General features: G+C 39.4%; 2 protein-coding genes across 5 annotated transcripts in view; both read left to right on the forward strand.

The window, feature by feature from the left end:
• The window catches only part of unc5db (unc-5 netrin receptor Db), a 106,076-nt gene extending 101,224 nt beyond the window's left edge, over window positions 1-4,852 (forward strand). For all 4 annotated transcript variants that reach the window (XM_048243041.1, XM_048243044.1, XM_048243043.1 and 1 more), the window contains one exon: window positions 546-4,852. In XM_048243041.1, coding sequence (XP_048098998.1) covers window positions 546-729 — 184 coding nt within the window. In that variant the 3' untranslated portion in view covers window positions 730-4,852. The remainder of the gene's footprint in view (window positions 1-545) is intronic.
• Window positions 4,853-7,988: 3,136 nt separating this feature from the next.
• Window positions 7,989-15,562, forward strand: hdr (hematopoietic death receptor). Its single transcript, XM_048243455.1, has 10 exons — window positions 7,989-8,009; window positions 8,535-8,631; window positions 8,882-9,010; window positions 10,724-10,835; window positions 11,153-11,238; window positions 11,418-11,504; window positions 12,733-12,770; window positions 13,133-13,396; window positions 14,026-14,071; window positions 14,250-15,562. Exons 1-10 carry the CDS (start codon window positions 7,989-7,991, stop codon window positions 14,540-14,542), a joined length of 1,173 nt encoding a protein of 390 aa, XP_048099412.1. The 3' UTR covers window positions 14,543-15,562.
• The last annotated feature ends 1,042 nt before the right edge of the window (window positions 15,563-16,604 follow it).

The raw sequence follows: 16,604 nt of genomic DNA on the forward strand, positions 1-16,604 counted from the left end.
GTAGCCAGGGTAGCTTGCTCTCACACTAGTAATAATTTAGATGATTGGTTCCCTATCTGCTAAAGGGAATGTTTTTTAAGGTGGTGCTGAAGCTTAATGATGTATTTGCGTACAAGGGTCACACCTGCCCATACATGTATAGGATGTACATGTACTAGGAAGCGTAAAATGGTTCATAGGTCATTGTGTTAACACAGTGCCCCCTAGTGGATTTACCTGTGTGTAGAGTTTAGGTTCTGGGAAATGCAGAAAGTTGTGAGTCTCCTAAAAAAAGATCTAGACAATTCTGTGAAATTACTCCCTCAGATGTGACATGGTATGGCTAATCTGTGCATATGCAACCTTTCATTTAAGCAGTGATGTCTTAGGCTTAGATCTCTGGTCTGATATTAACATGCTGAAGATATCCCAATCTAACTCCCACTCACTTTAAAAAAAAAAACGAATATTTTGCATTTCATGTTTCAAGTGCAAGCACACTCATTTTAACTGTGAAATGGTACATTGACCCCCCCTTCCCCCCTCTTCCTTGTCTGTGCCACCAGGAACTTGTCCTATTTTGCGAAGCAGAGGAGTCCCTCTGCAGTCATCCTGAGCCTGTGGGAGGCTCAGAACCAGGACAATGGCGACCTTGACTCGCTAGCCAGCGCTTTGGAGGAGATAGGCAAGATCAACTCGAAGCACCAGCTCAAGAGCCCAGAGGAGCCACGCCAAGACTATAACCAATGAGGGAACATTTTCGGTCTTATTATGGAAGAAAAAAAACACAAACAAGACAAAATGAAACAAACTTCAAAAATTAAAAAAATGGCCTAATATAATCAACATTCTGGCGGTCAACATGCGGTAGGAGAATGCAAACTCAATCCCTGCATCTCCAGGGTTAGTCACAGGGGAGTGCTGGTCAAAGCAAAGTCCACAGCAACGTATCAATTACCTAAAAAGCAAACTGTTCAAGTGCTTTGTACGAGCAAAATGTCATCTGTCAGATCTTGCTTGCAGATCAAAGGCACTGTATTCTGTATTATATGTGTGTGTGTGTGTGTGTGTGTGTGTGTGTGTGTGTGTGTGTGTGTGTGTGTGTGTGCGTGCGTGTGCGTGCGTGTGTGGTGGTAATTTTTTACCATAGAATGAATAAAGAAACTTGGTACCAGTCTACTGCAGCCAAAAGAAAGTTTAACCTCTTCGTTCAAGTCCATCTTCATCATGTCATATTTTCTCGAGGTTTATGGAGGCTTTACTCTTGATATGTGGTTGTTAAGCGTGATTTCTGTTACACACACGTGCGTGTATATCTACCTTTGAATTATGTCCTGCTTGTACTCCTTTTTATTGAAGTTTGCCTTCTGAAAAGGACTGCATTGCACTTATGTGTTTGTTTGATTGTTTTTTTTTGTTGTTATCTGTGTTTTGTTTACCCTGAAGAACCCGTGAACTCTAATAGAAGCTCCGAGTTTACTCCATAACTGCTAAACACTTTCTCACAGTACCAAACTCACAAAGTAGCATTTTTTTTCTCTGACCATGATAAGTACAGTCTCTATGTTTGTACTAATCCCTTCCCTCTCCGAGCCTTGGTCTATGGTGTTTGATCTTATTTGCATATATATTGACTCTTACATTTTCACATCTGTACCAAATAGCAGAGGAGAATTTAAAATGCTACACTAGGGACTGTGTTGATTTTTCCGCTTCCTCCATCCAGATATATACCACTGTGCTGATGAAAAAGGGAATCTGCGGATAGTGCTTCTGCGTGAAACTGTTGGCGTTTGGATGGGAATGTAGTGAGCCTTGGTTTTGCAAACAGTAGAGTCCTATTTTTTTGCTGCAAAGGAACCTCCTAAGATCAACTCACCCTTTACCTATATCAGGTCTCTAAAAATATCAGTTCCAATATCACGCCACATAAGTCACACCAGCAGAAGGCCCTGGGAAGGGACATTATATATCTGGAAGCTTAGCTTTTTCCCCTCTCATTAGCATATCTTTAACTATTATTTACCAGAGAAGATCAGATTATGAAGATGGATTCAGTGGTTTCAACAACATTTTTTTTTTTTTTTTGAAGTTGGGTAGTTGTGTTTAGTTTGTTCAACATTCCTATGACCTAAACATGCATATTTTGCTCAGGTTCAGACATTATGCAAGGTTAGCAGGTCCACAAAAATATGCATAACCACTGGACATACCACTTCACCTACAAGTGTTTGTGCTGTAATTGTCATTCTGTGGCACAGTGGATGGGCCTGCCGTTAACCTCGTAACATTACTGAAAAAACACCCAGTATTTGATGTTATTCTTACTGTAAAACACAACAACTTCATTTCATTCAAGTAGTATGTGTCGACTGCTCCCAACAGCATTTGCTCTGTCAGTGTATATACACTGTTGAGACATCGCAACAACATTATGAAGGATTGAGGGCTGCTATGACAACACTAAAGATTAGGGGCTTGCTGTTGTGGTGTCTTTCCCTCCTAGCTTGCTTTTAAAAAGCCATGCTACTCTGTCCTGTGCCATGCAGAGCTTAGGTTGTCTTACCATATGCTTTGGCAGATGAGTTGATCTATGCCATGCCATGAATCGCAGCCCTGCTTCAGAACCTGATCAAAGCGCCAGCCAATCCCCGCCCTCGACCATGTGGGTTCCAACACGGAGTTCCTGACTAGTAGGTGAAACATGTCATTAAACAGGCTGCGGGAGGAACTGAGTACAGTGGATATGTTATTTAGAAGGCCTTGGCAAAATCAGCGCTCAACAAACAGGTTTTCCGAGCAACAAAGGAGGTATTACCACAGATGTATTGGCATAGTGGAAAGCCAGCTGTATACAGGTGTTCATTGGCAGTGTATGGTTCTGACGAAAGGATTGAGAGGGTCTGTCATTTAGGATAGTGTCCCAATTGGTGGAAATGTGGGACAACTGTGAGGAAAGAGAGATTCAAAATGGTTCCTTTAGATACTGGCAGGTTGAGTCTGAGACATATCACCAGAGTAATCAGTTTTCTCCTGTGCCATCACCGTAATGGAGAGATACTGTACAACTCCCCCTGAGCTAAGATGATCTTAGCATGGCTCGGCACAGTTTTAAAGGGTGTGCAAAAACGGTTGCAGTTGCTGAACGGTGACTGATATTCTGCCAAGAAATCATTTGATGTCCCACCAACAAGTCTTTCTCCACTCTGCCAATAAGTCTTGCAAATATTCTAACATTCATTTATTCAAATATTGGAGGTCTGAAAAATGTTGTCTACTGCATTAAAAAAAAAACCTAAACTATATAAAGGCTACAGTATGGTGAGGTATGTTTTGCTTTGAGGCTAATTTTGTGTTTTTTATTTTTTTTATTTAATAGTTTTTTTTTTCTTTCTTTTTTTCGTAAATGCAAGCTTTGTAACGGCATTTTAAAGGGTTATATATTACACATGTAGTACCACAAGCTTCTATCTTGCAATTCTACTTTAAAAAAGAATACAGTATTGTTTTCATGAGCTGTTTTGTGTGATTCAAAGTTTCATTAATCCTCATGATTTTGCCATCTGTTGTTGTATGTGTGACTCTTACTGTATGTGTGTTGTTTAAACAAATACGATTCTCTCTTCCGTGCAGTATTGTCAGAGAAACTGAGAGAAAAGTGAAACAAGTACTTTCCTTTCATTGTTTTTTCATACAAAAATGTGCTACAGTAGGCCCACATAAAACATGGTGTGGTCCTGCTGTCTCTTTGTATAGTCTGTCAGCCCACGAATTTCATTTCTCTAGAACCTTTGCTTGTCAAGCCATCATCACATCTTCACAAAAGGAAGCAGCAGGCATACTCTAGTTTTTCAGGGTCATATACCTATTTCGTTATGCACTTTTAGACACTAAAATCGTTATGATGATCTAAGAGATAGTCAAGTGATTCGGCACCTGTCTGCCATATATGAGTCTCAGTTGCACTCCATCAGAATTTCCGTATTGATCAATTTCCCATTTTTCTCTCTTGCTGGATTTGGAATTGATTAAAAAGAGTAACACATTTGGGACCCCTTTCCGACTCATCAGTGTTCCAGTTTCCTATCTTACCTAATTCAGAAACTATTTTTGTACTTCCTTATTTCTCGGCCATTTTCATTGATCTGGTCCATTTGGATGTTCTAGGTCAAATCTGTTCACTGACGTCTCAGTTGGCTTAAGTATTCCGGCCCACCTACATCTAGTCCAAATGCTCTCTCTCTCACACACACATAAACATGCATTCAGTTGCTCTGCTCTCCCCTCAGCCCACACATAGCATCTGCTTCACCAAGCTCAGCTTAGTGTATGTGCAGTATTATGTTTTCAAGTTTGTTTGTCCGAGATTGAATATAAATCTCAGTGTATATGTGTGATTCACTTCAAAGAGAGCTTGTCTTTTTTATTTTTTTAAATTGCAGATACATTTGGACACTTATATGGAAATGTCTGGTTGTTGTTGCCATCACACTCATTTAGGATGCAGTTATCTCTCTCACTCTCTCTCTCTCTCTCTCTCTCTCTCTCTCTCTGCCCATATCACGCATGGCCTTTCGCATCATCATCACTATTCTTGTGCCTTGTTTATCTACTGTAAATGGTGAATGTTGTAAAGTATAGGCAGGGCTGAAAAACAAAACCATAGTACATTACATCAAATGGTATATATGAGTACACTAAAGGGTAGGCAGCAAGAGCTTTTTTTCTAGTGTGAAACAACCATGTTTGGTATTGCCGGGGCAGCTTGTGGTATAATGTATCTATAATTATGAACATTTTGGATGTTTTCTGTACAGTAGAATTTGCAGATGTATATGCAGCCTTTTGGGAATAAATGTACAGTTGAAATTAAGCTTGCTTGTCATGTAAGTAGATACTTTAACTTTCTCCACCAAGTGAGGTGTTCATGGAAAGGGCATAGCTGAAAAGCTGCATGTGACGTTTCTTTGTTTATTAAGACTGCTTTTTCTCTATCTGCTTCTCAGAGAAGATGGGTACAATTGTTCATGTACTCTTGAGATTTGCTTTGACGTACACTGGTTTGTCTGTAGATTAAAACAGTGGTTTGATTATAGAACTATCTGCAGGCTGCACTGTGGGATTTCATTAATTAGCATTATGTTACAATGCCATCTAGTGGCTTCATCCCCCTGCACTTCTCCTCATGTGTCCCCCACTGCATTGTTGCTCCAGACTGCCAGCTCTCGCTGTACTTTCTAGTATCACTAGGTGACCACTAGGTGACACATACCCTTACAGTTCCATACCCCCTTTAAGGTCCCATATGCAAATGCTGGTCACACATCAAATAAAATAGTAGAATGTAGGAGTGTTCTCAGGAAGATAATATACTTATTTATATCAGTATATGAAATATATCTACAACTACTTGATTTGAACAGTGAAACAGTGCTGACATCAAGAAAAAGTAATTCTGTGTGATCCATTGAGATTAGTCTGTAACTCTGAGCTCACACTGTTTAGAAATACAAGCTGAGAATTACGCCCAAATATCTGCGTTCTCTCTGTCTGAGCCATCCGAATATACTTTTCTATTACAACTGCAGCTTTTTGAATATTGAATTTAAAACGCCTAGTCTCACAGATAAGCCTTTAAATAGTCTAGCTGCTACATCCAGCATCGCAAAGACCTTCTTCCTTATCACAGGCTCTTCCTTAACACAGCACGGGGTATCTTGTAAATCCGGGGACAGTAAAAAAAAAGTAGTGCTGGTGACAGCCTCGTGCTTTAACAGGCCTCTTTTCTGCTCCCATTGTACGCACACGTAAATTAAGTCCTATCATGGGAGGACTGGTGGACAGTGCTGACACTCACCATAATGACCATAGTGATTCTATGGCCCCCCAGTGTCTGCTTAACTGTTGAGCTGCATTGGACTAAGGGCTTGATAAGGTACTTATCACACCATGCAGGGCAATTTCCTCATGGATTTCATATGTGCCAAGACTTCTACAGAGAACTCCATTCCTTGGGTCAATATAACAGTTTAAAGGCCACAGGGAAAACAGAGAGGCTACTGTATGGGAGAAAATAACCTTGGTGAGTGAAGACAATAAATGCCTTCACACTGACAAAGCCTTTGCTATGAACCTCCACCATTTTGACATGTTTAAAGTGACTATGGTTTATCTATCTCACAGAGGAGCATATGTATTGTGTGTGTGTGTGTTTTGAAATTGCTATTCAAAAAACAGTGTGACAGAATGAAGACAAAACTCTGTCCCAAGACACCTTTATTGACTGGGAAATGGGGATATCATTACAGTTGCAGACACAACAAAACCAAGGAGATAAATCCACTGGTTGAGGAAGGGAGGAGACTGTTGGGCGGTTATAATCTTCAAAATTGTTCAGAGAGACAGTTTAACATGCATTGGATTTGTCAGAGGCAGACAACTTGACTTGACTTCATTTTGTCTCTTATCTCTAAATGAGCAGTTGTAGGGAAAAGCCCCCCTTGCCATGTGTCTTATCATGTCAAAAAGGGTCACAGTAACTCAAAAAAAGAAAAAATGCATAAACATGTCAAAACTCTTTAATTTACTTATTTATTAAGTTTAAGCTAGGGATAATATTTTTTACAATTTAACTGAGTCACAACTTAATCTGCTGTCTCACAGTAGTACTACAGTGGTAGTGTCTGATTATGCTTTTGATGTAAATCAACAGAGATAGTATGAAAAAGCAGCAACTCTTAAAATCGAACATAATCAATAGTCCAGGAGAATATGCACGATATATATATAAATATAATGTAAGAAGTAGGTCTACTGTAACATTCCAGTTACTAAGTGTCAACAGTTATTAAGTGTCAAGTTCTTCATTAACTTACAGTGCTAAGCACTGAGTCAGAGTTAGGTGGTGTACGCCTGTATAACGTCATTCGCCTGTTGTTCGGTCTTTCAGAAGAATTCTACAAACCGCAGACAAATATGTAAAGCTTTATTCTACGTCATAGCCTATGTACACATTTATGTCTGATGAATTAATCTACGGTATCTAAGAGAATAACCACAGAAATGCTTGGAAACTGTTGGAGTGAGTTAGAGCTTACCCTCATCAAAGTGGTCAGAGCAAACAACGATGAAGTGACACTTTTTCTGACATTCTTTCACACTGGTATGAAATTCCCCTTTGACTTGGTGAATGTTTCCCCAAAGGATCCTAGTTAGTAAGCTGTTTCCTTTTCTGCCAGTATGCTGATGGGACTTGCCAGCAGAATATCACAGCAGTCCAGGCAGCTACTTTGAAGATAGTGTCAACCAAACGTCGGTCTGTGTAGGCCTCGGCATACAGGGTTGAGGGTGATAGCTGAAGACCAACACAAGCCAAGTTAGAAAGAAAGAAAGAAACGGCTTGAGTTGTTTTCCAGTTTAGCTAAAATAAATAAATAAGGTTATGTCAATAAGATATGTATTGCATTTTGTACTTCATTAATAGAAAATTATAAAAATCCAGAGTGCATGTAAGCCTATAGGCTACATATCCAGAAGAGAGATTATTGTGAAACCCAGACTTTTAGGCTAGGCTACTTAATGTTAACTCTCACCACTCTGTCCTCGTCAGTTATTGAATTATTCAATTGGGTTGAATAACACCTGGCCTGACATAGCCTATTTATTTCCATTATGCTTCCCAGGTCCTAAACGCTAATGTGTGATAAGAATGTGCTTCTGTGTGCGAATGTCTTCCCCTGTTTCTTCCTTGGCCTACTTTTTTTTTTTTCTTTTCTCCAACTGGCCTCACCTACTGTGACGCACTGATAAGTTTGCGGGGCGGATGCATTGACTTGTCCCAGACCTTCTCCGGAAGTTTATGAATGTCAGGCTATGCGCCAGTGGCTGGACCGACTGGAACGCGCTGTCCACTCGTCCGAAATCGTAGAAAATATAGCCTAAAGTTTTGTCAAGAAAAGTTATTCTTCCTTTTCTACAATGTCAGTAAGAGGAAGACATCGATGTTAAGTATGAAGCGAGTAAGCGGTCAGGTAGGTTGTAGCCTACAAGCCAAACAAGAGCTTTCAAGGCTCTAATAGCCTACTTCACGAGACTATAGGCTATAGCTGTAGCCTTACGACATGATAAGCGTAATGGGCCTATGGAAAACTATACATCGACTATAAGACAAGCTTTTGTCGGCAGTGTGATAAGTTAAAGTAGACATAGGGTCATCCCATTAATGTAGGCTACAGCAACAGCAAGTTATGTGTCTTTTCTGTTAACAATAACAGGTTTCATCGGACACGCATGTAGCGGAATTGATTTTAAGTTTGAGTAGTGAATGCTGCCGAACTACCATAACAAACTTGTGTGCATTGCATGCAAAGAACTCGAATGTATTCTGTTCTTTATTATGGATTCTATGTATCTATTAATATTTCGATTTAGATCGATTTCCGTTTAACACTTTTTCCAAATAGGCTACAAATGTAGATTGTGTTGTGGTCTGTTTCAGATTGTAATTTTGTTATGGCTCATTCACCTGGCCGCTGCTAGGACACTTTGGGAACTAGAAGAAAAATGTTAGAAAGAATCGGACTTTACGAGACATTTCTTGCAAAGCAGGGACATATCCACACGAAGGCATCTGCTGTTTAAAATGCCCAGCAGGTAAGTAGGCTATAAGGATAACTTAAGGGTCACACTTTATTTGTATGGTCCCAGGTCTTGGCTAAAGTTAGGGTTCGAGATTTGGCTTTGGTCAAGGTGATGTTCAGTGAACAATTACAGAAAAAAAAAAATAGAAAGAAACTCGAAGTCAACTATCCAAATAAAAAATGCTTGCTTTTTCAACAATTCTGTTTTTGGTTTATTGATCCTCTAAAGTGCAACATCTCATATGTTCCATTTGTCTCATCAGGCACTTATGTTAAGGAGCATTGCACTGAAACATTAAAGGAGGGAAGCTGTGAAGCATGTGATTATGACACATACACTGAACATGAGAATGGACTAAGTCAATGTTTATCATGCACAAAGTGTCCTCCAGGTAAGAATCACTAATCAACATTAGACTTGTAGGCCCTAGTCCATACACTGAATTACAAATGACTAGTGACCTACTGCCTACTCTATATCATTAAATTCAACCTCATTGTAATAGTTATTTTTCAATAATACGTTGTTTACTGTAGGGGGTTAGAAAAAAAAAATGTTTTCTTATGGTAATGGTATTTAGCATCAATTGTTTTGATGCTGACCTCCCAAGTTGTATAGATTGCTTTGTTTGGATAGTTAACCAGTTCAATGGCAACATGCTTCCAAATCATAATTTCCTCCATCTTGAGTATGTTGCCTTGAAAATACATGTTGAATTGGTCAGGTTAAGGGTTGTGTTTTGCCATTTAAAATAATTTGTTGTTGAAATGTAGAGGAAGCTTTTGACATTTAGCAAATGCCCTTCATTATGATACTGTATAGATAGCGAGAAAGAGAAAGTAGGACCAGTTGGTGAAAAGACAAACTGGCACATTTGAGAATAATAATACTCCTCTGAAAACAAATTTTTCGTAGAGAAACATGTCAGTGTTCCTGTGGAACTGTCCTGTGAGGCTGTGGCTAAATGACTGCCCAAACAAACAAGCATCAGAGTTTACTACAGTTTGTAAACAACCTAGGGAATGGTCTATTTAAGTACATAGGGAGTGCACAATCTAAGAGGAAGTGGAGCAGAGACAGAGGCACGTTTAAACTATTGTGACCCTGCACTTAGGTTTATAAAGCTGGTTCAAATTCACTGTCTTGGCAAATACTCTCCTCAGCATCAGAATGACTGGGTCTGTGGCAGAGGGGGGAATGCATACCGCCAGTGTGACTTAGGCTTCAGTGTCGCTGTACGATTGTTCTTTCAGCAGGTGCGAATAGGCTGCCACTGAAATGGGCATCAGACTGACTGGTTTTCCCTATCCCTGATACAAACGGACAGTTTAATAGGCTTCAGTGTGCAGATGTTCCCCTTTGCTGGTGAAACCAGTGTTGAGCTGGTAGATGGGTGTTAAAAGTGTTAATCAGAGCCAGTGAATGAACCCTTGAATGTTACATGATTTTGATGGATAGAGAATTGCTTTGACCAATGATGTCCTGAGTCCTAGCGATATATATATATATATATATATTCTTTATTGGGCAGTGTGAATGTTAAATGTTTGGCTGTATATGTGTGTCAGCTTGGCGATCCCAGAAAGAGCCCATCTTACCTGGCAGCCTGCTTTGCTTCCTCTGCCAAGTGGCTTTGTTCCAGGTTGGCTTGCTTTGGCCGACCCTGGCATTGGCTCAGCACTGTGTTAAATTTTTTGTTTGTTTTGCTTGTTGGTGGTCAATAACCAATACAAACATTGCAGTCCAAACCAATCCTAATATGCCACAGTTTGGCTGCTCTCGCCTGTCGCAAAGATGAATTGAATGAATCTCAACAACACCAGCCAAGTATTAGTACATAAGAAGGAAAGGAGCTAAATTGTTGTGAAGAAACCAACAGGTTGCATCACATTGGGCCTGCGTGCCTGTTTGTCCCTCTCTGCTTCTGTTAACTCTGCTACACCACATTGTGCCATAATATCTTTTGTGATCTTCTAACCATCTCAATATAGGCTCATGAACTATACAGCACAAAATGCACTGAGCTGGTGATCAACTGATTGTCAGAGCAAAGTCTTGTGTTTCGGATTAACTCGAAGTGTGTGTGTGTGTGTCCTCTTTGCAGATCAGAAGCCCACAAAAGTCTGCACGCGCATCAGCGACACAGAGTGCCAGTGCAAAGAAGGCTCCTTCTGTCTTCCTCACCATGCATGTGAAGTGTGCAAGAAATGTTCCAAGTATGCTGCTGTTTCCCTCTTTTTTGCAGTAGTGACTTGTATTATTAATCAGAGAAAAGCAGAATTTCTTAAGAGGAGTGTACCAAGAGGAAATCAAAAGGAATTCATTCTTGCATGCTGCACTATGCTATGATACAGATCAAATAGAATTTGAACTCCGTGTGTTGATTGGATATGTCCATTTCATATGGCATGCTGCCAGATGTGCAGTAAAATGGTTGGGCTACAGTGAAGTGAAGCATGAGCAGTTTTGCTTTGGGTGTCTCTGTATTTACTTAACTGTGCGGACATTGTTTTATTTATTTATTTGTTACCAGATGTAAAGAGGGTGAGTTTGAAAAGAAGCAATGTACCCCCTCCTCCAACACCATCTGTGAGAAGAGAGAAGCTGTGAACACCACAGGTGCTGTTCCTTAGTGTCATACAGATGGAAAGATGATGTTATCATTGATTGTTTTGTGGTGTTGTGATGTCCAGGACCGCTCACCTTTCTGTCTGAGTGCACTGTTTCAGGAGTACATCTGTGAGATTTAAACAAACATGGCACATTTAGTTTAATGATCATTTTTCTTTCCTCTGTAGCGATTGTAGTTGTTGTAGTCATCTTGCTACTATTTGTGCTTGGAGGAGCCATTGCCTTTTGGAAGACTTTGCCACATAAATTGAGAGGTAAGGACATAATACAAATCTTCATACTAAATCTTAATGAAGTTATTTATCTTATTTGCAGTTATCTGCTTACTCAAGGTAAGCACAGTTACTGTCAGACTTGTAGATGGAGGGGGAATGATTACATGCTGCCTTTCAAAAATAGCTATTTCTGACACAAAGAAGACTTTCAGAAATGGTATAAAAACAAAAAACTATTTAACACATTTGTGCATGTTGGTTAATATTTATAGGGAACAGTTTTACCTCCAAGAATATTTTAAAGCAACACAATGCAATTATTTTACCTCGGTTTTGGACTAACTGGGTACTAATGCTGAAAGTGTTGAATATTGACACAAAGTAGCATATTCTTCCATGGTGTTTCTTTAAGGATCATTATTGCCCTAAACTTACAGTAGAATGTAAACTTTCATAAGTGATCCTACTCCCAACACAAAGAACTTTGGTGTATTCTGGACTGCTCAGTGGCTCCAAAAATGGATTTAGCAACTGGGATGGATTTTTTGGGAATCACAGAGACTATTTCAGATAAAGTAGCACATAATTCAGGTGGATAGGGATTAAAGTTTTAAGCAACAGCTACTCTATCACCCAACGACCTTGAGGCCTTCTGATAAACTCTTGGCAACTGTACAGATTGAACAAGAAGAAACTAACAAGAACTCTATAGCACTTAAACATCTGCCCCTACAAGCTAAAACTGACGTGGTTCGCCCAGATACCTCCTGTGGAAATGACAACAACAAGGACATTACTGGAACGACACAAAGTCGATCATCTGCTCCAAGTTCCCCGGGATCTCCGCAATCAAATTAAAGTCGGGCGCACACAGTAATGGATAACAGTTGGAGTGCAGCAGCTACCTTTATCACCTACCAAGGCCAAGGACGGGCTATCTTACATGGAGTGCTAAGCTAGTCCACTTGTCTGGCCCAGTCAGGGGGAGCCATGAGGGAGACACACCAACCTCCACCCCAAATGTCTTTGACTCCCTGTCTCCATCCCTATCCAATCATCTGAATTTTTATACAAATTAAGGAAATCTATGTTTTTCCAGCCTGAGATCAAATCCCAAGGATCCAAATACTATGGCAAAGACTTCTGTTTGTTATATTTTTTTTAGGATACAATTTGACTAGCTTACAGTCACCAATCACCACCACTGCTTCTCTTGAAGAATACAGTTTGTTCATGACTATATTGCTATGTGTTTTCTTTCTTACAGATGCTCTGAGAAGGAAAAATACCCACCAGAGAAATTTGGTAAATATGTGTCTAATTCAGTAAATTAATGAATATCATAACCACAACATGCAATTATCACACCCTTGAAACTGAAGTGTTTTCAGAACTCCCACTGAATTCCCAGCATGGCTTTTGCAAATGTGATCTGAATGTTATTTGCATTCAATGTTGCTGCCATGCTTAATTGGAATTCCTGTACAATGTTTGCTATATGCTCAAAATGCAATTAATGGTGACAGCTTCCCATCAATCACTCCAACCCACTTATGACCTAACTTTAATAGAACGGTACAGGATATCCTTAATTATTTTTCTATCAGTAAATCATTGTCTGACACTGTGCTCTTAACATTATTAATGCTTCTTTAATGTCCCATAAGGAGACGAATGTTCAGGTGGTTGAGGACAGGCCCGTGACGAAGGCGCCGATACACCGTGCCCTGAAGCAGTTGGTGGGTTCCGCGGCCACAGAAGACGAGGACACAGGCCTGGGAGAGAGCCTCCCTAACACGGCCAGCTCCTCGCAAGCCAGTTTGTCTGCGCTCCCTCCGCCTCCCTCCCACACACCCATCTCCTGCAGCAGCAGCAGCAGTGGCAACAGCAGCTCCGCGCCTCCCAACCCGCTGACACAGCCTCTCCTTCGGGTGAGCGTGTTATCGCTGAGCACGCTTTCGCTTTCTGTCTGTCTGTCCATGTCGTCCAAACAGGGCATGCAGTCTTGTCCACAAAGGCCCGGGTTAACTAGCAGAGGTCTCCAGTGCAGCCAAGCTCAGGTTTATACATCACACAGCTGTCTGGAGATCGAGTTCAGTTGATAAAAATGGCTAGAATGGCTGCTGCATCAGTTAGAATGAAGAAGTGCTGCCACTCTGTGCCTTTGCTTACAAGATTGCCCAGCTCTGATTTAATCTCGCTGCCCTTTTCCAAGGATTTGTGCCAGGGACAGAGACTGCATAACTGTGATCTTCCAGCAGCTCCAATACTTTATATCCTTAACATTTGATGAGTATTGTGTGGTACATATTTTTTCTTGTTTTTGTAACAAAGCTATGTTTGTAAGAGAATTCAATTCCAAACAACAATTGGGATTTGAGATGTTTCTGACATTTGGAATCATTAAAATTAATATATTTTAGTCATTTAGTATGAGGTTAATTTTATACAGATGCTGCATCAATTTGCTGTTATTTGCTGCAATTTGCTAACTAACTGGTACTGTATCCCACACATAGATATTTCAGTTACAATACCAACATTATGTTTTCTGTTTTAGGTGACAGAACATACTCCAGATATTCCAAGACTCGTTCCTCTAAATGGTAAGAAAACATGGACTTACACATTTAATGACGTTTTACCATATTTGGTTCCTTTAGAAATACAAATCATGTATACCGCAGAATCGTATATAAATGAAACTCCATTTCACCATGTTTTAACACTTGAGTCATCTGGAGTGACTTTTAAGATATTTAAGGTTGTTATTTATTTATTCAGGAGACGAATCGTTGAGGAAATCGTTCGACCTCTTTGAAGAGGTTGATGTGCTGTTCCATAAGAGATTCTTTCGACATTTAGGACTCACTGATAATGACATCAGAGGCGTGGAGAATAATTGCTCAGACGACAAAATGTATGCACTCCTCCGAATATGGATGGAAAGAGAAGGAATGAAAGCCAGTATTAATAACCTCATAGACGCATTACTATTCCTGGACCAGAGGTTTTCCGCTGAAAACATAATTGAAAAAGCAGTAGAGAGTAGTCTTTATAAGTATGAGGGGGCTTAACGTATGATTAAAGCCATGCTAACAGAGTTGATATGGCCTTTGTATATTTGTTTGGAAATTAACTTGAATTTTTTTTTTTTTAAATAAGTCAGTTGCACTGGCATTTATGGTTAATTGTACATGTGTATGTTTTGTTTAGGTACAGTATGTTAACCAAAAATGGAGCATAAAATCAGGCTGTGAATTAATTTAATGTAAAAATGTCATTGTATACCCATACATAAAGTTCTGTGCAATTTGTCTTATTTATTTTGAAAAAGTATGAAGAAATAGTGCCAGAGTATGAAGTAAATTATTTAATTGGAGAAATCATCAATATTTAACATTTCGATTTAATTTCAGTTTCAAGTGTTTCATCGAACAAAATGGCACTGTTCTGTTATATTCTTTCAGCCAAAAGTTTGTCTCCCGCTCCTAGGCTTGAGAGTTAGTCATATGTAGTAATCGTATATGTAAATGTATTTTAAGAATTCATGTCTCCTTTTGTAAAGTTTGAATAACATTTTTTATCAAGAAACATCTTTTTGGTGTTGTACTCATCCAGTATTGCCTTCAATGCAGTACATTTACATAGTTTCTATTTGTCCACAGAAAATTCTGAATTTGTTGTAGTGAAGCAAGGTAATCAGTAATTTAATGGAACAGGCAGATCTCTTAATTACAAACATTTAGACTGGTGAATCTTTGAATGTCAACCATGTGTGGTATATATCACTGAAGAATAAACTATATGTTGCTTTGAATATTTTTTATGTTAGGTTTTTTACTTGTCATTTGGTAGCCCTGAAGTTGTATTTGACTGTATATCTTTGACTGTGTCATATTTCCTGCCGCTGTAATTTCTGTTGTAAGAAAAGAGCAAAACAAACAAGTCTAGGTTTTTTTCCATTATCTAGTGTGTTGTTATCTCAGGGTTTACTGTTGTTTTGTATCTTAGAGGTTGTCACAATGAAATTAAAAGTTATACATTCCCATGTGATAGGGCTTTCCTGTAAATAATAATAAAAAAGAATTCTGTAATTTGGGATCATGAGAATTATTTTATTTTTGTGTTCTACTGTGTAAGTGCACATGGATTACATGTCATGATAATTTTGCATTGTAAATTGGCATGAATGTAGGGTTTAGCTCTTGGCCTTTACGTTTTACAAGTAGTCTGCAGGTGTCATCGTTTCACTTCAGGAAAGCCTTCTCTGGTGGGATTTCACAGGTCTGTGTGATGTTTCAATAGCATTTCACATTGCATTACCATCTCCACGGTAGATTAAGTCACACTGGAGTTGAACAACAGAGGATCAACATATGGCATAGCTGAAGATCTGAGTAAGATGTAAGATGTAAGTGTTGATTGAAAGGACCCTGAGAAATTGTCTAATATCTAAATGTTTTATATATCTGCAATGTGCAAAACATTTCACTTTGTATCTGATAGTGTGCATGGGTGTGAGGGGTAAAAATTGAGGTTTCATAGAAAGTCCATTTGATGTCTTCACTTTTTCTTCAAGTTGGGAATATTCATAACATGCGGTATGCCTTACATTTTATATAGGCCTACTGAACGTACATCTGATAGATAGATCCTGGTAAAGTTGTATACGTATATGTGCGTGTGTGTGTGTTATTGGCACCCCCCAAAAAAATCATATTAACAAAATACAGAAACTTTTTTCCATGTAGCCTATGTGTCTGTAAACTTTCAGCAATAATCTTCCTTTTTCAGCAAGGTATGTATGAAAATAAAGTGACAGAGAGGCCATGTGAGGAGGATGGATTGGTAAGAGAAGCAAAATTTTGAAATTGAGACAGTGATGATGGGTTAAGTATAAGTATATATACTTTTTTGATCCTGTGAGGGAAATTTGGCCTCTGCATTTATCCCAATCCGTGAATTAGTGAAACACACACAACACACAGTGTACACACAGTGAGGTGAAGCACACACTAATCCCGGCGCAGTGAGCTGCCTGCATCAACAGCAGCGTTCGGGGAGCAGTGAGGGGTTAGGTGCCTTGCTCAAGGGCACTTCAGCCGTGCTTACTGGTTGGGGTTCGAACCGGCAACC

The sequence above is a fragment of the Alosa alosa genome, chromosome 5, assembly GCF_017589495.1.
Source record: "Alosa alosa isolate M-15738 ecotype Scorff River chromosome 5, AALO_Geno_1.1, whole genome shotgun sequence".
Taxonomy (NCBI): Eukaryota; Metazoa; Chordata; class Actinopteri; order Clupeiformes; family Clupeidae; genus Alosa; species Alosa alosa.

Excerpts from the sequence above, each read along its gene's own strand:
- hdr (XM_048243455.1), top strand. The coding sequence starts at position 7,989 with ATGAAGCGAGTAAGCGGTCAG. Across the intron at positions 8,010-8,534 it reads TGAAGCGAGTAAGCGGTCAG|AAGAAAAATGTTAGAAAGAA; the intron begins GTAGGTTGTAGC and ends TTTGGGAACTAG. Across the intron at positions 10,836-11,152 it reads GTGTGCAAGAAATGTTCCAA|ATGTAAAGAGGGTGAGTTTG; the intron begins GTATGCTGCTGT and ends ATTTGTTACCAG.